This window comes from Dermacentor variabilis, chromosome 11 (genome assembly GCF_050947875.1).
Source record: "Dermacentor variabilis isolate Ectoservices chromosome 11, ASM5094787v1, whole genome shotgun sequence".
NCBI classification, from domain to species: domain Eukaryota; kingdom Metazoa; phylum Arthropoda; class Arachnida; order Ixodida; family Ixodidae; genus Dermacentor; species Dermacentor variabilis.
In genome coordinates, this window is record NC_134578.1 from 122573447 (window position 1) to 122599385 (window position 25939).

General features: G+C 46.3%; 1 protein-coding gene across 2 annotated transcripts in view; it reads right to left on the reverse strand.

Annotated features, from left to right (window-relative positions):
* Positions 1 to 444: 444 nt before the first annotated feature.
* The window catches only part of LOC142563609 (serpin B3-like), a 36469-nt gene continuing 10974 nt past the window's right edge, over positions 445 to 25939 (reverse strand). Inside the window, exons 3-4 of one of the 2 annotated variants that reach the window (XM_075674185.1) lie at positions 24856 to 25030; positions 445 to 910 (exon numbers count right to left, since the gene is read on the reverse strand). In XM_075674185.1, coding sequence (XP_075530300.1) covers positions 575 to 910; positions 24856 to 25030 — 511 coding nt within the window. In that variant the 3' untranslated portion in view covers positions 445 to 574. The remainder of the gene's footprint in view (positions 911 to 24855; positions 25031 to 25939) is intronic. The other variant, XM_075674186.1, reaches the window with a different exon arrangement.

The following is a 25939-nucleotide window of genomic DNA, read 5'->3' on the forward strand; positions in this document are numbered from 1 at the left end:
TGGGGGATGGAAACCACCAGACGCCACGCCCTTCCCTTAGTTATTTTAATGCGGCAACCTATCATTTATGCGTTTACTGCTTTGACCAATGCAGTTTTCCTGCACATGTGAGGGGAATGCAGCATACAACAAACTTGGTGTAATCAAATCATTGTTCTTATGCTTTTTTTCGGATGCAGTGAAATTTACTATCGGGCTGTATACCAGTCAGATCATGTTAAAGGTGCTGTGTATCGGCCAACGTGCCCTCCATGTCGATATCGTCGTGGCTGCGCTGCAGCAAATGTAATGTGCGTTGGCTTGCACCCATTTTGTAATGGCTGCAATGTTGTTTTAACACTCTGTCAGAGTGCAGCTCGGGTTTCAATGGCGGGCTTACTTTTTGCGTGCATTGAACTGTGGAGAAATATAGTAGAGTCACACATGAAGCATCACGTTTGAGTAGCATCAAGGCGAAGCCTCTATTTTACCTGGAAAGTTCGCCATGCGTAATTACTTTCAGCATAAACGAGCGAATTGATGTGTCCATAACAACCAGGCTGCGAGCAAAAGGGCAGTTCAATTCCTCGTGACGTCATGAGGAGATGCGACGCACGGAACCCAGCAGCATGAGTGCGTGCGGGCGGGCGCACATTACAAAGAACGCGAAGGGCCGGTCGACGGTGAACTGTGCGCGCTGGCGCGGAACCTTCACCAAGGTGCGGAAGCCGCGCACCAGTCCGCGCAGGGGACCCAAGTTTGGTTTGGTGCGTGGCAGGGGCCGGCCTCCCGTCTGGGCCGTCTCGAAAGCGGCTGCATGCTGCATCAGCGTCACCCGCTTCTCGCCTGTCGTTGATCCCCACAGCTCGGCGTCCTCTGTGAACACGTGACGGACGCCGATAGCGCCGAGTAACGGTATCATATCTGTCACCTGACGGAGAAGAGGCAGACGTGGGCGGTTACAGGCTGCCCCACGCAGCATCGTGCCGTTACATGAAAGCACAGCAGGGGAGCTATTTACATTGTGTAGTTACAAGGGTAGCAAGGACTGGTCAACATGGAAGCCACCTAACATCAAGCGAGGCACGTCGTCGTCATCACATCATCAGTGAATGCTTATGACATCCCACTAAATGCAAAGGTCAACATCACCGTCTATGAGTAGCACGTAACAGGACCGCCAGTGACAGAAAGGCTGGCCCAACGCCACTAAGGATACACAGCAGGGGAAAGGCGCTAATGCTTGTCTCGGAACGTAGACGACGTCGACGGGCAACGGAACGAAAGGTGCAATGGGACTGGCGGACACAATCTCATACGCCACGTCAGTCACTTGTCGAAGAAAAAGGGCAACGATTTGGTGAAACTATAGCGTTTCATATAAAACAACTATATGGCGCTCAAAATTCAACTGCCAGGAGTATGACAGTCAGTAAAAGGACCTGCTCAATGGTAATGCTTGCAGCTTTAGACGTCATTCTGGCTTCATATAATGAGGGTACTGTTTTTCACTATCTGAGTAGTCAATGCTTTCTGAACACAGCAAAGCAATTATTATCTGTGCCTATGCGCAATCATTGCAAATTTATAACGTCATATTATATCGGAAAACGGCAAACTCGCAAAGCCGTTCTGTGCGCAATATACGCGAGCTTTAGGCAAATTAGTGCTCATCCATTCCTCCACTTCCCGCCTGACGCACCACCAGAGTTTCCTGTAGTAATTTATGTTATAAACCCTAGGCGTGAAATTAAGTGTCACAAAACACGCCTTCAAGTCATGAGATTGTTCAACAGCCCAGAAACAACACGGACGAGGATAGGAACACGCAACACGAGTGCCTTTGTGTTTGCCTATTGGAAGCAGGCTTAGACTACAACGTTCCTTCAATAAATATTGAGGAAGAACACTTAATTACAAAAGACGGGATCCAGTAGGTCACGTCTATATGCGTTATCTACGCAAGCGCACTAACAAATCTATATTTCTTTTTGTCAGTGAGATTGGCGGTGTTACGGTTGGCGTGTAACACCCTTGGCAAAAAAGATGCTCAACGACTATGTCTCATCGAAACGGAGGGTAGATTCCTAATTTGATATGGTTGTCTCGAATAGTTGCTACTGTTACACTTGGCGTGTAACACCCCGGGCGAAAAGGATGCTCAACCACCATGCCTTATCGAAACGCAGGATGGATTTTTAATTTGCTGTGGTTGTCTCGAGTGGTTGCTGGTCTGGCGGGCGCCCCGCAGTGTTCTTAGGCCCCTTTGTGCGCGTGCGTGAAAACCCTTTCAGCGAACTGTTCGACTCAAGGGGAGAACCTTTCCGCGAACCAACGTCGCCCAGGAGGAGGAGAGCTGCCGCGAAGCACCGACTGGGACTCAGTGCATGTCACGGGACCTTGACGCGATCAAGAGCCCGCCTACAATTTTAGTAGGCCTATTTAAAAGGTCCCGCAGTGTACTTGTTTAATTCATTCGTTCTCTTCTTCTTATCCTCCACCAACCTTTGAATGAACAGTGCTAGTTTCGGACTAGAAATCGCCTCGTCCTGGCCTGGTCGCCATGGTGTACCAGACGCCTGCAGCCCGCCAACAATGCCACGCTACCCAATAGTAACGTCGGTCGAGGTTCCAGAAACGGCATCGCAACAGCGGTTATCTTGCGCGCGTGACCTTTGCAAGCAGCTGAAAGTGGCTCTATTCTGCTTATTGCTAATATATTAATTCCAATGTACATGATGAATTGTGATGTCTGTTTAAGAGCGAATACATTACTGAGCTTGAAAGGGAAAATCAGCCGCTATTGAATTCTGCCACAATTTTCCACTTCACCGCTTTACTTGACTCACTGACTTCGCCAAGGAACAGTGCTCTAGTTTATTTCCTGCAGCTATAGTTCGCAATCCTACGAGCGCGCTCGCTACTTGTAATGTCTCCAAAAATTATCTATAATAGATCTTTAGTGATGTTCCTGTAAGGAAATATGTAAATGTAAAGTACCGATGACAGTTTTCGCCTGAGACTTTAAACAATTATAGTAAAATTATCATATCAAGGCTCTGCAATTCGTTTCTCTACTCTTTCGTTCAGCATCAAATACTTACGTTATCCTATTCTCCGTGACAAACTACTTTTGTACATTGTGCACGTGATCTAAAGTCGTCGTCTCTCGTGTAGACATTTCTTTAGAACGTAATATTGAACCACTGTCTTTCCAACTGAAACCAGCATGTGGAGAATGTGATTCTGAGGCATGCCGTAATGGGGCACTCCGGAAATTTGTACAACCTGGTTTTTATTTCTTTTTTTTTTTTTTGACGTGATCCGAAATACAAGTGCACGGGTGTTTTTGCATTTCGCTCCTATCCAAATGCAGCCGCCGTGACCTGGATTCGATCTCGCGGCCTTGTGCTAAGTGAAGGGAACTTCTGTATCCAAAAAAGTAGTGTGTTCAGTGGCCTTTGCCCAGCACGCTATGATGTAAGAATAACTTGTACTTGTCCGCAACGAACAACGCCTGGCGAATAGCAGGGCTCGTTCTCAAAATTTTCATTGCTTATTTTTATGGCTAAGCTTTCTGTTTGATTTGGATTGAGCTCATAGCAGTTGGGCTGGGCATGTAATGTGAAGTCGTAGTTGCAAACGGTGCAATCATTCTTACATGTTGCGTGCCGAAATATCTCACACAGGGCTTTTATAATGATAGTTATTGAAGTTTATTGGAAGCCGTGTTCCCGTCAACTGTCGCGGCTGTCATCATGTTTACTTGGCATGAAAGGTAAAATAGAAAATGTACCCTTCATTTCTCCCCGCTAATGATTCCATTTCACCACTTAAACGTGAATGTCGCATCCAGGGGCCAACGAAACGCCCTCTGGGCGCTCGTATGGATATTATAAACTTTAGTGTGTGCCCACTGCGTTGACCACTGATTTTGAAAGAACGACAATATTCGGCGCACAATTCCTAAGCCACTGCACCTCAGCCACTGTATCGACCGTGGCTGCGCGTCAGAATTCAACAGTCGTGCTATTCTAAGCCGACATTCTCAGAAACGCGTACACGGTAACATCGAGGCGGCAAGGATAAATAGACGAAAAGACGGCAACATAAACATTCGGTCGGTTGGAATCACAGAAAAAAAATTAGACCTTCTTAGATTGGCTTGCAAGTACGTAGCGCTGTTGCACATGTGAAGCGTTCTGAACGTAACGTACTTACTCGTGTCTGTCTTGCATTAAGGTTTTCTTTCTTTATTTTTGGCGAAAATGCTTTGACGAAATTTCTATGTGAGCACGTTTTGTTTCCACAACAAACGTTGTTAAAAGTCAGCGTTTCGGTTTTTTCTCTTTTTCTCTAATTCGTGTTTTGTCTGTTGTGCCAAACAATGAGTCTAGTTTTGCATAACGCTTGCAGGAGTTAACTTCTCCCGACAAAAAGTGCTCCATGCCGCAGGCAGCAGTGTTGCCTCCTGCGTCCGAAGCCACCGAACCACGTTTTGTAGCGTACGAAGAGCTTTCATTGTTTATTCCTTGAAATGCACTTTCCTGGTGACTCCAACACGGTACTTGTTTTGCTTCTTCGCCTAGAGGCTATGAGATGCTTGCTTTCCCCGTTAGAAACTAGTCCCGTCTAGAGGTGTAAGCGCTGGGAAACTAACTGTAAAAATTAAATAATGACCTTTTTTCGAAATTTGCAATGCATAGAAAGCAAAAAAAAAATCTAGAGAGAGTAATTCTCATTCTCTGTTTAACGTCACACGACTCTAGAAACGATGACAAGAAAGCGGCAGCACAATTTTTTGAGTTTCTTCATTCTATGCTTTCAGTTTCGTTTTAAAACCCTGGTGTATCCTTCAAACCTAGCGGAATAGAGGATTCCGTCTGTGTTTAAGTCCTGAACTGGCGTTTGGAACGACACGAAGCATGCGGAACTTTCATGCTGGTGGCAAGCCTATAGGCGTGACTGGCAGTCAACCACTCACGCCAATAGCTCATAGGTTACGGCAGACACCTTCATCAAGTGCCAGCTGTGAACTAAATTGGTCCTTGACGTAATGGTTTTGGGGATACGCGCAAGCTGGACAGAAGTAATTAAGACAAAATGAGACATCCACCCAATCGTAGCTCAGATGGTAGAGCGGCTGCCCCGGAAAGGTGGTGTTCGCGGGTTCAAGTCCCAGACCAGAACAAACTTTTCAACTACGAGGCTGTTCTTTCTAGGAACCCATATAGGTTTCCTTTGTAGCAATTTCTACGATTGGGTGGATGATTCATTTTCCCTCTTTAAATTGGTGCCTTTTAAAATTCTTAAATTTTCCCTCTTTAATTTTCCCGTTTTAAAATGTTCATAACAAGCTTAGAAACAGACTGACATGTAAACATGTTGGAAAAATAAATCACGTGCAATGAAATTTGAAGGCGGTAGGAGCCTGCAGCGGCTCCACTACGAGTGCGTCCAGCGAGACGCACTACGGCACTCAGTGACATTTTTTTTTTTCAGTTTTTGATGAGCAACTTTTTATAGAAGAGAACAAGGCGTTCGTTCCGCTGTCTTCGCGTTCTCTGCTTAATTATCGCATGCATTTATGGATAAATATATTAAATGGTGCAATAATAACATCAGCTATATTTAGCAGAGTTTTAATTTTGTCTATAGCATGTCTGTATTAGCCAGAGATTTAAGGCATGTCGAAGAACAATTGTTGCCTAGCGGGTGGCTGAAATGTACGCAAACATGTTCCAAACCCGCCGTGGTTACTTAGTGGCTTGGTGTTTTGTTGCTAAGCATGAGGTCGCGGGATCAAATCCTGCCTACGGCGGCCGCATTTCGATGGGGCGAAATACAAAAGCGTCCGTGTACTTGATTTATATGCATGTTAAAGAACCACAGATGGTGAAAATTAATCAGGAGTCGTACCGTTCGACATGCATCTTAACCAGATCGTGGTTTCGGCACGTAAAGGCTCATTGATATTTAAATAGAATGTGAAGAACTTGCCAAAGGCACGGCTTTAATCAATCGACGCGAGGCGCCATGGGCAGGAGGAACATTAGCAATGGATCGCTGCCGTTCAGCGAGAAACCTTTTGTTCTGAGGCTTTCTTCTGTGATCTCGGCGCTTGTCGCAGTCGATCATATTTACACGGGTAAGCGGCAAAACTGGTTAAGCGTACCCACTTTCTTGGTTCAGTTTGCCCGCAGTCCAGGATACAGGATAAATACATTTCGCTTAGGTTCTGAACGCCGCCTGCCACTTCTGCCGTTTCTGCTTGTTTAAGGCGCTGGTCTAGCTACACATTGAAAAGCTTGCGCCCTCGGGGGGCTTATCCGGTCCGACAACAATAATCGCCACCTAGCTTTCCCGCATCTTTTTTTTTTTTACTTAGCTCTGCACATCAGACATTTTTGGGCCACGAGCGGCATGCGCACTATCAGCGTGACATAGCAGTCGTAGCAGGAAAGCAGCGAACGCAGACCTTCATAGAAAGGACACGCAAGCAAGGCAGATGCGGATTGTTTTCTGTGGGCCAAGGTAAGCCCCAAAGCAAGGAAACTTTTGTAAGAGTAGGGACTGCATGAGCGCAGCGTGTACTGTGTCAGAATTGCTGAGTCTTGCAAAGACTAATTTTGTTTATTTGATGTGGCCCGTTAAATCGTCTCACCAGCTATCACGCAGTTCATGTTCTTCAATTGATTTTATGGGCGGCTTCGCACATGATGAACAGTTGCTGCTTGCTTCATGCAGAATAGCTGAGTTTTCCTACATATTAACGTTTACGCCTCGCCTCGTTTGTAAGTGCCTTAAATCACGCTGTGATTTACACTAATATTTACAGGCGAATGCTTTTTAACAGCCTCATTTTCGCTCATGGATATCTTCGGTATTATTGTTGCTTGAGAAATGCGTTAGGAAAAAGGTAGCTCAGGTCGAGGATTGCTCATAGCTACTGCATATGGTGTTGCTGTTCTACTTTTACTGAGAAATTCGCGTCTGGTTTGTAAAATTATAGTGGTGCAGTAAAATCAGAAATGTTAGGCAAGGGGTAGCCATCGGGAATAGTTTCCTTGTTCAAGGCGCGGTATACAGGGCCGCCAGTCACACAGAGGTTACTTGGGCAGCATGTTCAGAAGGATGCCCAAGGACTTGATGATGGTCGCACAATACCAAGCTCCAGCATATGGTCGAATGATCACTGGCAATCTCGAGTCAACCCGGTGCAATGCGTCGTGAACGACTGTGGAAAGATGGGCCTGTGGTGATAAAATGGTAGGTGACATCGTGCTTTACAGGACGCAAGAAACGGGACGGGTGAAGCAAGTCTAGAAACTCGTCGAATAACTGCTCATAAACCGATGAAGGCGGCTTGTTCGTAACGGTGCAGATGCCGGCTGTAGACGACGCTATAACTTGCACCGTTAGGTGTGTCGAAGCATCGATAAGACGCTTGTGGGCCGTCTCCACAGGCAGGTCAAACCGACGAAGAAACTCAGCACCAAGAATAGGGTAAGCCGCATCCGCTACGGGGAAAACCCTTTGGAAAAGACGCCGCAGTCCAAGGTTCAGTGTGACGGCGCGCTCACCGTATGCCATGATGTTGGTCTTTTTTGTGGGTTGCAGCGTAACTGCAGATTGGCGATTCTTCGAAAATGCAGGCGAGGGTGGTACGACGCTAACTTCGGCTGCCGTGTCCGCTAGGAAACAGAGACCAGACGCATTGTTGAAAACGAAGAATACGTGGCCGGCAGAGAAATGGTCGGCGTGGCTACGTCCATTAGGGAGTCGGCAAGTTGCGCGAGATTTACCAGAGATAAGGCAACTATAGTGGCGAGCACCATGCGGACGGTGGAAGCCCGGCACTTCAAGTTCTCGGAGTAGGCCTTGATCGAAAGAAGCAGCCTATCACCGAGGAGGTGCTGAAAACGGTGCAAAAGCTGTGAAGGCTAGCGGTCGCCTAGTTCTTCAGCTGAGAGTATCTGCTCGAACCTCTCCGACAATGAAGTAGGCTTGAGCAGCTCAGCCGACAAAATGTCATAGGGGTTTGTCTCGGGCGGAGTAAGAATGAGGTCTCGGATTTCTCCGGCAATCTACGGATGAAGCACTGACACAACGTAGTGAAATTTGGAAGTCTGCGATGTTATCCGGGCCGTCACGAACTAGCTGTTGACTTGCGCTAGCCAGAGGGAGATCAGCTGGCCAGAACGTGGGTAGTCGGAGAGAAGCAGCGGAGACTGCTTGGTACGCTGTGGCGTCGTAGGAGGCTTGTCTCGAGTCGCCGGTGGGTTCCATTCTCACCGTTGTCAGCAAACTGTTGCGATGTCACGAAAGTCCGTGGTCACCAATATTGTAGATGTCGCGTGCATGTGTTTACGAGATGCAACTGCATAAACACAAGTAAACACAAATAAAAACAGATATACAACAGGAGCTTATTGTATCAGGAACGTTGCTCTATGGAGAAGAGGCAGCGACTTCCGGCGGCACATGACGAGGGAGTCCTCCTTCCACTATCTACGCTTGCCGAAGCGCGATCAGAGACGCTGGCTGTAGATACGGGCACTGGGCGCGTTCGGAGTGAACGCGGGGCAACGCGGACGGTGACGCCGGAAGCTCTGTTCCATTTTTCGGTGCGTTGCCTCGTTGGCGCTGCTGCAACGTCATTACGCCTAGATGATATATGACCAGTGTTATCACGCAGTGTGCGTTGTTGGATTCACAGATGAGTGCCTTATTGCTGGATAATTTCACGCACAATTGAATATATATGCAGGGTGTCCCAGCTAACTTTGACGAAGATTTTGAAAACCCCTATGCGTTCTTCCGAACACAAGTCGCATGGATTTTAGCGTTTATCTAAACTTACGGTAACGTTTGTTTTTGCTGGTCTTTTTTTAGTAATTAGCCGAGATAAGTTTACCTCTCTAAATATAGCTTGAAACGTTTATACGTCAATCGGGAAGTTGTGGAGCTTCACAAGTATTGCTCAACCCAGGTGCTTCCAACGAGATAGACTTAGCGTGTCCCTTTTTATTCGGGAAAAACGAAAGCCCGCGGCATTTAAAAAGTACCACGTGACAGCGCGCTCTGTGCGCCCGAATGCGCCGCGATGACAGCGCCCTCATGAGTGATTTGTAAAACACTGCGAGCGCCGTGCCTTCCGTTCACTTACCGAGAAAGGGCCTCAACCTTTGCTCGGCTCTGAGATTACCGGCAGCGCCTGGCGACGGCGCACTGAAAAAGCGCTTCGTCAGCAGCCGCTCGCGCCTGTCGCCGCAGAACAGGCCATTATCAGCCGTTTATTTCGATATGACGAGAAGCTCATTTCTTTACAGCGTTCAAGTCGATGCGGAATAGAAACAATACACGCAAAACATGCATCATACATCTGGAACCTGTGCGAGAGAGAGCATCATTTGTTACAACGGCGCTTTTCTTCCAAGCTGTGCCAACGGCTAGATGCATGTGAGCTCGACTGTCTATTACTCTCGTGCCGCGCAACCGTTTTGAAGAATTTGTTTGCAGTGCCTAAAGCACGCTGTACTCAAGCGAGCAGAAGGCGAACATGGTCTTAGCCTTGGGAGCGCCACGGGGCGACAAGAAGCTGCCAAGGTATACCGAAATTGGCAACCTTGGGGAAGACCTAGCGCGAACACAATTCTGAGGAGTTACTTTACGCTGAAAGAAAGAGGTAGCTTCAAGAAGACGTGACACAGAAAGGGGACAATCAGTGAAGCGGTTGAAGGAGACATTGTGGCTTTCATGACTGCAAACGGTCATTCCAGCGTGCGTGATGGGAGGGGTGAGGTCGGCATTTCGAAGTCTTCAGTTTCAGCAGTTCTTAGGAAGACTAAAATGCATCCGTATCATCTGCAACTGCATCAACAGCTGCGTGAAAGACACTCAATGGCAGCTTGATTTCTCAAATTGGATCCTTGTGAACACTGACGAAATACCGGATTTTGTTGACAAAGTGCTCCGGACGGGTGAGCCAACCTTCTCCAGAAATTGTTAACATTCATAATGCGCACTACTTGAGCAATACGAACCCGCATTGGGTGGCGCAGACCAGACACCAGTACCTGTGGTCGTTGAGTGTGTGGTGCGGTATTTTTGGCAGAACAATAATTGTCCCCATATTTTGTGACCACATCCTCACTGCTCAGCGGTAACTGAACATCTTGGAAGGCCCAGTCGAAGATTTTCGCTCTGATCTTCCTGTAGCGTTTTTAAAGCGAACTTGTTATCAGGACGACGGTGCACCAGCTCACCGCCGCAGCCTTGCCCGAGCCTGGCTTGACGAAGCCTTCAAGCGCCAGTGGGTCGGGCGGCATGGACCAGTGGCATGGCTGGCGAGGTCACTGGAATTGACACCTATTGGCTTATTCTTGTGGGGACAGGTGAAAGACCGAGTGCACTGCAAACCTACAACTACACCAGAAGCGCTAAAGGCAGAGATTGCTGAGGCCTGCAGCGAGATAGCGTCTTGCGTCATCAAAAAGGCTATATCGGACGTGCTTGAAAGGTGCCAATATTGCATTATGGCAGAGGGCGACTTGTTCGCAGACTTTCTTTAGACAGACATCACCGCGAACAAATCTATACAACCGTTATCCATGACAAGAGCCACATGTGGGAAGCTTTCGTACGACGTGGCAAAGGCGCGTAAGTAATGTGAAATTACAAATTCTCTGCCGACAAGGAATGGACAGGAAGCTAAAAAATAACATCCATGTCAGTTTACCATTCGTTCTTTTGTGAGGACCAGCGTAATTCACACGACGTTATCAAGCTTGCTATAATGCGTGTTTGCTTGTTGGGGTGTTGCTCGCAACATCGAACTCATGAGCTTGTCATTTCTCCTCCGCATGCATTCTCCTAGCGTGAGAGTGCAATTATCGCCGCAGAAACGGGAGCCGCGCTGTATTGACGCGATAGCTTTAAGGAGCTCGCGTCGCAGAAAATCCGGTGTCGTCGGCGGCGTTGGCCGTGAGCGATAAATCCCGGGAGGCACTTGATAAATAAAAAACTTGCAAGATGGGCTGGGTGGGAATCGAACCAGGGTCTCCGGAATGTGAGACGGAGACGCTACCACTCAGCCACGAGTTTCTCAACTGCCGCCCGAACCCACTGGCGTTTCTCTCGGAACCAAGCACAATGCAAAGTTCTGTCGTGGGCAGCACGAAAGGCGCGAAGCGAGCGATGTTTTTTAGAAAGCACGGTTGAGAGCGCTGTGATGGTGGCGCATTCGGGAGCACAGAACGCGCTGTCACCTGGTATTTTTTAAACTCCACGGGCTTTCGTTTTTCCCGAATAAAAACGGCCACGCTAAGACTACCTCGTTAGAAGCGCCTGGGTTAGGCAATATTTGTGGAGCTCCACAACTTTCCCATTGACGCCTGCACGTTTCAAGCTATATTTAAAAAGTTAAGTAATTTATCTCAGCTAATTACTCAAAAAAAGACGAGCGAAAAATATGGTACTGTAAGTTCATATAAACACCAACAACATCCACGCGATTTCGGTGCTTAAGAACGCATAGGATCTTTTTTTAAATAGTGGTACAAATTAGCTGAGACACCCTGTCTATGTATATATATATAATCTTTTTGTGACGTAGGCACTCGATGCCTACTCAGCAAAGGACTAAACCGGGCCTGGCCGCCAGCGCCCATTTACCTTGGCTAGCCATGTTCCACCTTGAAATATATCACGTTGCTTTTGTCTGCCACAATATTCTAGAAAAAAAAAATTGGTAACCGTAGGTAAGACTTTACCTTTCCACGTTTCCCAGCAGGTCTGTACGGGAATTCCAAATTGCGAAAGAAGTAGTGCGAAGGAATGCTCGTCGACATGAGCCGCAAAACACGTCTGTGGGACACCGCTCACTCGCGCCTTTATTCAGCTATGCGTTTGGCGACTTCATAGACTGGTGTACGAGTATATGGCGATGTCACGTGTACTCATCTGTAGCCAGGACGCTATAATGTGCACAGACATTGTGCAGTGCGGAGTCGTTTGAACATAATTCTGCACGAAAGAAGCCCGCCTATAATTGTGGTAGAGAAAAAGTATTACGGAAAGGTAAATCAAACACTGTACACATTGCACTAATGTAGAAAACTAAGCAACTACTTAATACGAGCTTCGAATTCATATAACACGGCTTTGTTGCATTTTCCTTCAAGGCGCATCTGGCATGAGCGCTCCGAGTTTTCTCGAAATACTGTTATGTTGTGTGGAGGCCCGCGCCTTTACCACAGCTGTCACCGCTGAAGTAGTGGTCTCACCCTCACAAAAATATATCGCAGCGATGAACGACAGCTACCCTTACTGTAAGGTGTTGTGTGCTACTGCATCTCGAGCGTATATTGGAAAACGCTCTCGAAGTGGCTGTCAGTGGTGCCTCTTTCGGCGGTGAACTGCGCGTGTATCCGCTGCTGGTAGGAAAAACAGGCAGACTCAACTCTACTTGACATCGACGCAACGCGCGGCACTATTTGTGTGAATAGCTCAATAACCACGTGTGTGTGCACATCAGGTATGGTTTTAGAAGTATAAATATTACCACTAAAGAGCAGCATGTTAGAGAAATAAATGACTTAATTTGCTGAGAACAGGCCGGATATTGAATTTTCAGAGGTTCTTTGCAATCTTAGTGTTTATGATGCGTCAGTTTATGCTAGCGCAACTGCGAATCAAAGCGCGCCGCCTTGCTTGCGAGAAAGGCTGTTCTCTGCCGCTTGTCGCATGCATTCGCGTCGTAATAGTTTGACTATCACGCTTGTGTGCTACTTGAGGTCCTGTATTCAAATCGTGCTGTCGGACAATGTTATTAATGTTTATTTTGTGTATACAACAAAGCACATTGTTCAAGATGGTGAGCTTGCAAATTCCCACTGCCATTTGAAGCCAAAAGCACGAAGTTTACGGAAATGGGCATGTACTAACCGTCATTCCCGTACTTGGTGAATCACCCTGCTTGCCGCTCCCGTAGACACTAGCGCCGCAGTTTATTCTGCTAATTATTGAAAAGAAAGCGTCAAATGGCCCATTGAGCGATAAGTGCGGCGGCATCTGTAGCGGCGAAATTTCCATGGCTGCGACGCCACGTCACGAGCACACCACGACGTCACGAGCGAGCCAGAGTGGGCTCGTGACGATGTCTCGCGCTGGCTAGCTGGAGCCTCGACGGAGAAAGGTGAGCGAAAGCGAACACCCGTTGCCGTGACATCGCCGCGACGCCAACTCTCGCTCTCCGAAGCCTGTGCTATCGGCGCATGCTCTCGCCTGCGTTCTAACGGCGCGTAGGTAACGCCAACTCGAAACGTGCTCTCTTGCCCGCGAGGAGTTCACAGCTCGAAGGACCGGCCTGTGCTGTTCAGTTGGACATTAATACTTTCTTATTCACAACTCATAACAAGTGCTTATGTGTCCTCGGATTCTTTTCGTATCAAGCTCCATGGTAAACTCGTGTACGACTCATTCGCTACTCCGTTTCTAGATGGCGCCACCAATCCCGTGAACCGCACTCCGTGTTGGAGGCTAGATATATAGGAAAAATTGCCTCGAAATCGGCAAGGAAGCTTGAGGGAGAGAGAATTTGTTTGAAAGAAGGCAGAGAGGTCGGCCTGAGCTAAGACGCTCTAGCCTACTACTCGAAGGACGCTTAGCTTTAACAAGCAAAAGGCACCTACCCTATCCTGCACTATTTCGCTTCAAGTTCTCGGCTCCAGAGGTAACGCGGAGTAAAAAATGCCGAACACGGTTCCCCTTTTTGTGAAGTTTCTCATCGTGAATAAGCTTTTATACGCCCTCCATTATTTTGACCATATATGGTACTTAAAAAAAATTGGAGGACGCTTAAGCTTCGCCTTCAAGAGTGGAACGCGACAGCGTTCCCGTCGACCCGCCAAGGGGTGTAAGACAATGGGCTACGGCGCAGCGACTACGCGCCCCGCATCGGACGCGGTGAGCGTCGAGCAACGCAGCGTTCGGCGCGACAACGAAATGTGCGCCTGAGCAAGCGACGCACGCCTGAGCCTTAGAAACAGCTCGTTTCTAAGGCAACACCGCGTTCACTAGAGGCGCTTTTGTACCGCTTTGAAGCATCGAACTCGTGGCTCAGTGGTAACGTCTCCGTCTCACACTCCGGAGACCCTGGTTCGATTCCCACCCAGCCCATCTTGGAAGTTGCTTTTTATTTATGAAGTGCCTGCCTTGATTTATCGCTCACGGCCAACGCCGCGGACGCCGACGCCGACACCGACGCCGACGACACCGGCTTTTCTGCGACACGAGCTCCTTAACGCTATCGCGTTAAAAGGAACGCCATCATTGAGTGCCATGTGTTGGTTTATTCATTCACCATATTAGAAGCGCTAAATGGGCTACAACATCGTCTGAAGGAAGCAGCAGCTACAGCTAGGAGTTCCATGAACTATGCAGGAAGGTTGTTCTCGGTATCTTGCAGGGTCGCTCTTACATCTCCTGTGCTTCCAGAAAAGACGCCCTGAGACAACATTAGAGCTGCTCTTATTAGCAGCTCACGTCGAGACCAAAAACATGCAGCGCACTGCCGCGGAATGAGCAGCTCGCTAGGCGAAAATGATGACATGGCGGAAACTCCCGCCTAATTAAGGGGCAGCGGTGGCGACATGGACAGTGTTTCCTACGAAAATTTGAAAGATATACTTGAGACTATTCGCGTGTGGGAATGAAATAGCATTATATTCCTTTGGTGAAAACTTTCTTTTTCGCACGTTGCTTGTGCGCGCAAGCTCTCACTAGCCCGCGAGGAGACGTTCATTTGGATATAATTCCTTTTTTATTATACGCACTTTTTTTACATAATCATGACATGGCGCCGCCTCCTCCCGACTAGCTGCGCCGTCATGTGCCTAATTGTGCACGCACTAGGTCATGCCTTGCGTCAATGGCTGCGACTTGGCGTGTAAAATGACGCACGTATTAGGCACACCTTTAGTCAACACGAACCGTGGAGCCGCTGTGGCGTCTGGGAAACGTGCTCGTCTGGCATCCCAGAGGCCCGGGTTTTATTTTCACCCACATCAAAATTTGCCAACTTTTTCTTTCGAAGCCGTTAATTTTCTGTGTTTATAGCAAACTGCGGAGAGAAATTTCACGTCAATCCGAGCTCTTTTAACGTGTTTTTACAATTTGCATGCGCCGACGGCCATTTGTGTTACCCACTCAATGCGAACTACGTCGCCTTTTCTGCGTTTCTTCCCATTCTGGCCAGCATCGGAGACCATCTACGTATGCAGCTAAGGAAGCAGCTTCGAGGCCAAATAATGAAGCGCGTTTCGAGCCGTCTGGAAGGCGCTTCTGCGACATGCCGCCACCTCGCGGCGACAAGAAAAGGTTGAGAAAAGCATACATTATTTCTGTATTTTAAGCACGTGCACCTTCAAACCTACGAACTATATGATGTAGCTTACATTAAGAGCGTAGGATAGCGTGTCTACGCTTTCTTGTGCGCGGACAACATTTCTGTCGGCTTTCCAAGCGTCCTGCTCAGCCGCAGCTTGTTTGGACAGGAAAGTAGCCTGCATCGTTTTTGACTTCGATGCTGTCTTCGTGAAGCTGTCTACTTCGACGTCTCCGTGAGCATTGAGACGATTTTTAGGATGGCCGCCGTCCACTTAGCCCTCTACTTAGTCATCTATAGGGAGTATTGGAACACAGCCTAAGCTTTCGCACTAATAATTACCACAGGGAACTCTGGCGCTGCAATCGCTCAGCCACTATGGGAATGATCAGTAGTACATCGATTTCTCTAATATTCGTGCTTTTGGATTATTGTACAATGTTGTGGCTTTGCTCATTACGCTTTTCTGCCTTCATTGTTCTAAATTTTAGAACAACCTATTGTTTACCAGGAGAAGACTCGGCGAACGCGCCCAATTTTTACGAATTGCAGCGGTTCAGCCTGTCGAGGTGGCCAAAACGAAACGCGCAAAGCGTCGCAAAGCTCTGGCTTGCCAGCGAGAAATACATAAGGGCGCTCGCTCTATGCCGGTTTTCGATGTAAACATGTCGGCAATAAAGATTACTGAGAGGCGATTGGAATATTGGTGGAAGTAGGGAAACGACAAACAACGGAGGCGTACAAAAACAAAGTCCACAATAGGGCTTCAGAAACATTGCTTATGGGAATTCACGGTGTTTTTTTTCCCTTTTCTGTTCTCTTTTTTAACATAGGTAGGACATTAGACAATAAAATCACAAGAGCTTGGTGGCGCAACCCACCACCCCGTTCCAAAGGGGACGCACATAACATCCATCCATCCATCAATCCTATACATACATTCGTGGCATAACGCTTTCACTATCGGGCTTCCGTGCTAGAGGTCCTCTGTTCGTATCGTGTCGTAGGAAATTTTTGATAAATGTTTATTGATTTCACAATACTCAGTTGGAAATGAAGAGTTTACAATTGTCACGAAGCCGTTTGAAGCCAGAAGGATGAAATTTAAGCAAATCCATGTGCTTCCCACAATTCCCATGCTCGCTGAAGCACCCCGCTTGCAGCTTCTTCAGGCACTAGCTCTAGTAATTATTGTATGAAACTCACTCGCGACAAGAATCACCAGTCGTTTTTCTTTATTTTCTTTGGCCTCTTGTTAGTATGCTGTGACGTGATTAGCCCTCTTTTCGCAGTCCCGTATCCACTTAATGCTAAGAACTCAGCACGTTTTCGCGTCCGTCTACGCTTGGCATAAAAGCTGCAGCAATAAATGTGGAACAATGCACCTCGTTGACACTAGGTCTTGCACCGCCTAGTTCCAATAATTTGATGTCTTGCGTAAGTTGGATATGGCGTCACCTTCATCAACGTTCAAATGACCCCTTCGTTCGTTCAATCATGAGTGAGCACTGCATTCTCCTCGCTAAGCCAGTGAGTGAATAAAAAAATTATCAAATGTTATTTTGAGTGGTTATTTCGCAACCCTCAACCATTGCAGAAGGATTAGTAGTCTTGCGTTTCATTCGTTCCAATGTCAGACTACTGAACCAGTAAAAAATGTGATCCCTTTTTGGTATAAAATCGGAAGGAATTTCTTGAGATTACATGATTTCGTGAAGCGCCATTAAGACAACATGTTGTTATCGGAAGGTTTCAGTTGATTTAGTTAGATTCACCCTTTTAAATTCTGTGCACTTAAAGTCCTTAGGCAGCAGATTGGGCTATGCATGGCGCAGTAGATGGTGGGGATTCGCAATTATTAAAACTATCCTGGATTATTTAAAGTGTACTAAAATACCAGCAAACTAGTGTTTTTGCCTTTCCGCCCCATATGAATACAGCCTCCTCTGCTGCAAGTAGAAGTATGCATGTAAGAACAGCTGTTTCTCAGTTGAAACTATGAGTTGAAGAGTGACAGGGGCAAATTAAATCGAATAATGAATAATGTTAAGCTTTTTCACCAAAAGTATCCAACATGTTTCAATTCCTGCTATTCATAACATCAGAAAGTTTGTCATTGCAGTTTAGATTGTAAAGCATGCTATACTATAACCACAAACGGAACATTTGGAACAAATAACTAAGCTGTTCGTTCGCAAATGTACACCTTTTTTAAGCGTGCGCAATACCACCCTTCATATAAAGCTCAAATAAGTGATGCAGTTGAGAAACGCAGCGTGTTCGCCAATTATTATATCTGTACACTTTCGTGACCAATTCAGGAATGTCTACCGGCGGTGGCAACTACTTCACAAGAAAGCAAAAGCACTTTTCCATTCGCGCAAATGGTCGTGGTAAATGTTATCACATTTGATAAGGTATTCTGTCATTGAAACGTATTCATACCTTTCTTTTTTCTTTTCAATGAGAGAAGTCCTGCATCTAAGAAAGTACTGCACGACACGCACAGCTTAATGTCGTGCTTTAACAACATTTTATTGCGAGGGCACGTGTTCAGCTTGAAAAACCTGGCTTTCTGAACTGCGTAACGTGCTGCCACTATTACGGGCACTGAGAATGGGAAGGAGTCGCACTTTCGCTGTAATTTTCATGTTTGATAGAGAATGGTTGATGGCGATCTCAAGATTTTAAAAAACTCTATTGAAAATATTCTAGTTTTGCAATATTGAACAATGTATTCGAGAACCAAATCAAATAGTCACTATTCCATTCAAGAGCATCCGAATCAAGTAGGACAATATTCGGTTCGTCCTCAAAAGTTTCGCACATTCGCACACCACCACATAGAAGCCTCGCGCTTAGTTAAATTCACTAAGCTTCTAATACGAAATTAGATCTCGAGCAAGAATTTTTAAGGTGTCTGTGTCAAATAGCAGAGTGGGCTTGGCGGCACCGCGATGAAAGGACCGACAAACTCACTTTTGTTCTTCATGCAGGCGGTGTTGCTGTCGTGCCTGGTTCGCGCGCAAGCCGATATGAATTCAGACTTCTTCCTAAAATCGAGTTCAGTGGGACCGCTTCCGTGTATTCCGCTGAAACAACCGACTTCATACAGCTGCGCACCCGGCCATTGACTGCATCGTGGGAAGCACCGAGGTCATAGGTATCACCGATTGGGGCGGTTTCTTCGACGGTGGACTATCGCTGTGGTGACAGTGGGCTTGGCGGCACCCCGATGAAAGGACCGACAAACTCACTTTTGTTCTTCACACAGGTGGTTTTGCTGTCTTGTCCAGTTCAAGCGCAAGTCGAAGATGAATCCAGACTTCTTCCTTAAATCGAGGTCTTCAGTGGGACCGCTTCCGTGTATTCCACTGGAACAACCGACTTCATACTGCTGCACAACCGGGCATTGACTGCATCGTGGGAAGCACCGAGGTCATAGGTATCACCGATTGGGGCGGTTTCTTCGACGGTGGACTATCGCTGTGGTGACAGTGGGCTTGGCGGCACCCCGATGAAAGGACCGACAAACTCACTTTTGTTCTTCACACAGGTTGGTGACAAACGCTTTTATGCTTGTTTCAAAGAGTACTGTCATGGTTTGCTAGTGTTGCCGAGCCCACAAGCCATTTGTGCAATGTCGAGTGAATGTTTAGATGTTATGATGCAATTGTTATGTTGTGGTGGCGTTGAAACGAAACCGGGTCCTCAACAAGAGCTACTAGAACAAGTTCTGGCTAAAATTATGGGGTTGAAGACTGATGTGACCGACCTAAAGCCAACGGTTGCTAAGGTTGAGGCTGTTGTGTCTAGTATTCCTGAGCTAAGCAAGAAAATAAAACAATAAGAAATAGAAATTTCTTACTTGCGTACGTGTTTGGATGGCATGCAGGAAAAATTTGAAGTTCTCGAACACCGCAGTCGAAGCAATAACCTCATCGTAATGGGACTCTCAGAGATAGCAAATGAAACATCAGAGAAATTGAAAGGTGAAGTAGTTCAGAGAGTTTTCCTAGAGAAGCTCAATGTTTCTGTTACGAGTTTAGAACGCCTGCACAGAAGTGGAAAGTATTCTTCAGGCAAAACAGGGCCACTATTCCCGCGTCTTACTAATCTTGATGAAAGGTACGCTGTACTTCGGAGTGCTCGGAAACTTAAAGGGACAGGTATTTTTATTAATGAAGGCTACTCAAAAGATGTTAGACAGAAGCGACGGGACCTTTGGAACCGTGCTTTGAGGGATAGGGAGAGCGGGCACAGTTATTCTTGTTTACGACAAGATGAAGATTGACGGCACCACCCTCGCCTGGTATAACGTGAAGAAGCAACGTTATGCAATGTATCAGCAAAAGACAGACCCGAACGCAGTTGGAACTAGTGCGTTAACATCTGACTCACATCACCAGACGCGCAGGCTTCGCATGCTTAATATTAATGCCCTTAGCCTTTTAAACAAAAGCGTTGAACTGGAGTATGTTTTGACCGAGCACGAGCCGGATGTAGTGATAGTGACGGAAACATGGCTGTACACCAAAGTTTGCGACCACGAAATCTGCCCACCGGGATATAAAGTGATAAGGAACGACCGCAGCAGCCGAGGTAGGGGGGGGGGCGATTTTCATTGGTTGCAGACTGCGGTATACGGTATTTGAATATCCTATAGATATAGAAACAGCGTGGTGTCAAACTTTTTCGGGGGTAAACGAAGTGGCAGTCGGTGCAGTGTATCGCCCGCCTGGGACAAGCGCAGCAGCTATCGAGGTATTGAATGGTTTCATGCATTGCCTGCGTGTACATCACACGAACGTTATTGTAGCAGGTGATTTGGAATATTGTGGGATAGCGTGTTGCCGTGAAATAGGGAAGGCGAGTCTGCCACCGCACTAATTGAAATGTGTTTTTCGCGCAGTCTTCACCAAGTTCTCAATGAATACACTCGTGTCCAGCAAGCCAGCAAATCTGTACTTGACCTTATATTTCTGAGTCAAAATTTGTTCCTCCAGCCACACAAAGTTGAGATTTTCCCTGGAATTTCTGATCATTCCACCGTTGGCATAACACTGAAGTTGCAGCACAATGGAAATGTATACAGACGTGTTTCGATTTACAGGGACTCAATATGGCCGATGACATAGCTGTGGTAAAACTCTTCCTCGGGCTAGTTGGTTCATGCGTGAATTAGTAAATGCAAGGCGCAGAAGAACAGGACTCCTGTTGTTTGTCTTCTTCTTCAGTCCTGTTCTGCGCCTTGCATGTACTAATTCAAGATATAGGAGTACTTGACGAATTGGACATTCATTTTGAACAGGTTAAGGCGCTTTGTCTTCAACAAAATACGGATATAAACAAAGTTTGGCTAATGTTTAAAGCCCTGCTACACAAATGCATAACCCAGTTTGTGCCCTTGAGGGTAAAAAAGAAACGTGTGCATAATCCCTGGATATCACGCGAAATTATCCATTTGAAAAGGAAGATACAACGCTACAAAACAAGGTACAAACGTGTGCGTGATTTAGATCTGTTAGAACAGATTATTGCGCTCAAAAAAGAGTTGAAGGATAAGACCATCATCATCGTCTTCATCATCATCATCATCAGCCTGGTTACGCCCACTGCAGGGCGAAGGCCTCTCCCATACTTCTCCAACTACCCCGCTCATGTACTAATTGTGGCCATGTTGTCCCTGCAAAATTCCTAATGTCATCCGCCCACCCTAACGTTCTGCCGTCCCCTGCTACGCTTCCCTTCCCCTGGAATCCAGTCCGTAACCCTTAATGACCATCGGTTATCTTCCCTCCTCATTATATCTCCTGCCCATGCCCATTTATTTTTCTTCATTTCAACTAACATGTCATTAACCCGCGTTTGTTCCCTCACCCAATCTGCTCTTCTCCTATCCCTTAACGTTATATCCATGATTCTTCTTTCCATAGCTCGTTGCGTCGTCCTCAATTTAAGTTCAACCCTTTTCGTAAGCCTCCAGGTGTCTGCCCCGTACGTGAGTACAGGTAAGACACAGCTGTTAAACACTTTTCTCTTGAGGGCAACCTACTGTTCATGATCTGAGAATGCTTGCCAAACGCACTCCAGCCCATTCTTATTCTTCTGATTATTTCCGTCTCATGATCCGGATCCGTGGTCACTACCTGCCCTAAGTAGAGGTATTCCCTTACACTTCCAGTGCCTCACTACCTATTGCAAACTACTGTTCTCTTCCGAGACTGTTAAACGTTACATTAGTTTTCTGCAGATTAATTTTTAGGGCCACTCTTCTGCTTTGCCTCTCCAGGTCAGTGAGCATGCATTGCAATTGGTCCCCTGAGTTACTAAGCAAGGCAATATCATCAGCGAATGGCAAGTTACTAAGGTATTCTCCGTTAACTTTTATCCCCAATTCTTCCCAATCCAGGTCTCTGAATGCCTCCTGTAAACACGCTGTGAATAGCATTGGAGAGATGGTATCTCCCTGCCCGACGCCTTTCTTTATTGGGATTTTGTTGCTTTCTTTATGGAGGACTACGGTGGCTGTGGAGCCGCTATAGATATCTTTCAGTATCTTTAGATACGGCTCGTCTACACCCTGATTCCGTAATGCCTCCATGACTGCTGAGGTTTCAACAGAATCAAACCCTTTCTCGTAATCAATGAAAGCTATATATAAGGGTTGGTTATATTCCGCACATTTCTCTATCGCCTGATTTACAGTGTGAATATGGTCTATTGTTGAGTAGCCTTTACGAAATCCTGCCTGGTCCTTTCGTTGACAGAAGTCTAAGGTGTTCCTGATTCTATTTGCGATTACCTTAGTAAATACTTTGTAGGCAACGGATAGTAAGCTGATCGGTCTATAATTTTTCAAGTCTTTGGCGTCCCCTTTCTTATGGATTAGGATTATGTTAGCGTTCTTCCAAGATTCCGGTACGCTCGAGGTCATGAGGCATTGTGTATACAGGGTGGCCAGTTCTTCTAGAACAATGTGCCCACCATCTTGCAACAAATCTGCTGTTACCTGATCCTCCCCAGCTGCCTTCCCCCTTTGCATAGCTCCCAAGGCGTTCTTCAGTTCTTCTGGCGTTACATGTGTGATTTCAAATTCCTCTAGACTATTCTCTCTCACATTATCGTCGTGGGTGCTACTGGTACTGTATAAATCTCTATAGAACTCCTCTGCCCCTTGAACTATCTTATCCCTATTAGTAATGATATTGCCGCCTTTGTCTCTGAAGGATAAGAGACTCCAAACAGAAGTCTTTCAGTGTTACAAAGCCAAAGATCATTAAAGACTGACCCCAGAAGTTCTGGAGGCGCTTTCCAAAAGATAAAAAGGCAATCTTCGAGTTGAGTACGACTCGATGCTTTATTACTAATGAAGAGGATATTGCAAATGAGCTTAACAGCTACTTCTCTAGTGTGTTTACTACAGACAATGGCGAAGTAGACGACTTATGCGTTTCTCGTTGCTTCCTTTTTCTAGGCGATCTCCTGCTTTCTGAGCGAGGTATATTTAAACTACTGCTCAATCTAAAACAATGTAACTCGTGCGGACCTTATGAGATTCCTAACGCATTTTTAATGAGGTAAGGAGAATGGATGGCTAAATACCTCTTAGTTATTTTTCAAAAGTCACTGTCGTCGGGGGCTTTATCTAAATTAGGTAAAATTATCCCAATACGCAAAGGCGGAGATCTTAAATGTGTTCACAACTACAGGCCCATTGCACTAACGTCAACACCATGCAATATTGTTGAACACGTTGTCTCGAAACACATCAGAGAATTTCTGACGAGCAAAAATTTCTTCTGCGAGTCTCAGCATGGTTTTCGTAGTGGCCTCTGGACGGTGACACAACTTGTGGAAATAGTGCATTTCATCTGTGAAGTGCTAGATCGAAGAGACCAAGTAGATATATTTTATCTAGATATTAAAAAGGCATTCGATACGGTTATTCACACCAAACTATTATTGAAGTTAAGAGTCGTCTTAGGAAACTGCGAAGTTGTCCAATGGATCGAAACTTTTGGAATAAATCGCCGATATGGCTGAGACCCCTACTCTTCGTCATATATATCAATGACCTGAGAGCAGAGCCATCAATCCAAGCGAAATTATTTGCAGATGATTGCGTTATTTTCACTGAAGTAACCTGCGCAGCTGACCAACTTAAACTTAATTCTTACTTAGATGAAGTACACGAATGGTGTAGGAAATGGCATATGTCACTGAACTTGGAAAAAACTCTATGCATGACAGTATCGCACAAACACGCCCCTTTACAGCTCAACTACTCCCTTTCGGGTACCCCACTAACTCGAGTGACCGAATTCAAGTACTTGGGCGTAACTTTGACTGCACATATGAATTGGACGAGGCATGTTGACACTATTGTAGGCAAGGAAAATCAAAGATTAGGGTTTATTCGACGGACTTTCAAGCAAGCAGCCGCAGAAGCCAAACTTATTTTATACAAAATGCTTGTTCGTCCTATTGCGGAATATGCGTGTGAAGTCTGGGGTCCGTGCGACCAAAAGAACGCACTAAAAGCAGGTGTGCAACGGCGTGCCTTGCGCTTCATTTTTTCCAAATATCGAAGACAAGACTCGGAGTCACCGCTTTATGAAAAGGCAAACCTTCATTTACTTAAAATGCGAAAGAAACAAAAAAGGATGAGCCTTTTTTACAGCATTATGAATCACATGGTGCTGGTAAACAAGGAACGCTACATAATCGAGACAACGTCAGGGTAGTAAAGAATAAACATTCAAAGTACATGAAAGAGGGTAGATTTTCTTCTAAGGATTGTTTTAAATATTCTCCCTTTTTGCAAACTACGAGAGAATGGAATAAACTGCCGGAGGAGAGAGTGGTAAGCACTACTGACTGCGAGCAGTCTCAAACCCATCTTCAACAATAATCTTCTTAGTGGCGCGTGATTTCAGTTTTTGTTACCTTATAGTGCTGTACTAAGCCACAAGCTGATGCACTAAGTGTCATGAATTGTTCGTAATATTATTTGTGTATACCTGACCATATGTACTGCTGCGTGTTTAGCGTACATTGTTGTACAGCATGTAATACGTTATTGTACTCATTCCTATGTTGGCCCTGTAAAAGGCTGATAGTATGTTAAAATAAATAAATAAAAAATAGCTAACACAGTAGGTATGCCATCAGTTACATTATATAGCTTGTGTAGTTTCTCCGCTTTAAACTATCTTTGGTGCTTATTTTCACATGGCGATTGTATACGTCCCCCTGTCCACTACGATAACTAAGAAATCTAGAAGTGCAAAATGTAAACCCACTACCAGAGGCACGTCCCAATTGAAAAAGAGCGTACATTTCCCGTAACGTATTTCATATTGCAGCGAAAGGGATGTTCAGTAAAATGTTCGGCAATATTCCTGTGCTCCCGACTGCGATAGTAAGCCTCCGAGATGGCTTTCGTGGAAGTTTTCACTTTTTCCTAGTTCACCGTGTACACGTACCTGTTTGACCTTGAAGAGTGGCAGGCTCACCCTAACTTCTTTCTGGGCTCTGAGGTGGTCAAAGCAGGTCATTGCAGTAAACGCAGTCAGCTTTGATTCCAGCAGCTCAAGGCCGTTCTTCTCCTCAGGTAGAAGCACCACCAGTGAGAACTCCGGGCCCACGAATGCATCCACACTGCGTTTGCAGAAAAACAATAGCAAAATATAATCTTGATACCAATACCAACAAATATGCCACACTTCGTACTACCAAAAAATTGGCGCCAGAACTCATGTACAGTAATTATTCAAGTATGCGAACAGCGAAACGCGTCGTGTATAAGGCGTGCCGGTCTCCTCTGTCCCTCTGGACACGCAGCGCCTACGGGCAGGGCCACCTTGAAATCAGCGCATGCTGAGTGACACATTCAGAGTCAACCCAGTAGGCGTCAAACAGGTTCATTGAAGAGCGGGGCTTACCCGGTGGCACATACACTGTGTCTCATGCCCAGTTGCTGAAAGGGCAGATAGCTAGGGGCACATGTCCACGTGGGCGCCCAACAGTTTTAGGCTGGATTGCCTTCGCGATCGGCCCCCCGTTTTAGGCTGCACTGTCTCCAGGGTTGACCGGTGGGACAGCTGTAGCCGTGTACAACTTAAGACAGGACAGGCCCCGTCCAGAAGATAGAAGCGCGGTAGCCACTGAAGAAAAAGTCCTGATGACACGGCTCGGCCAAATTCGAGGCGCGGGCTGCCGTGTTCTCCGTCGGCGGAGTCGTTGGCCATCCGGTCCAGACTGACCGTTCGGCCATCCGGTCAGTCTAGAGTTCGAGCACGTTGGTGGAGGTTCGTGTGCATCCGCCTTTGAGGGGCAAATGCCACTGCCTTCTAAAATTGTACCCGGCTATAGTTTATTAGATAGCCCGAAACAAAAAAAAACTTGTTTCGCAATGCCAATAATGCTATGCCAGTTAAAAACCCACTTTCTCCTTGGCCTACTTTTTTTTTTGCGATGGGCGTGCGTGCATTGGCTCGTTTTCTGTAAATTAGCAAGACTTTGCCAGCTGTTGCTTATGTATTTCTTTTAGTAATAAATTAGATAATT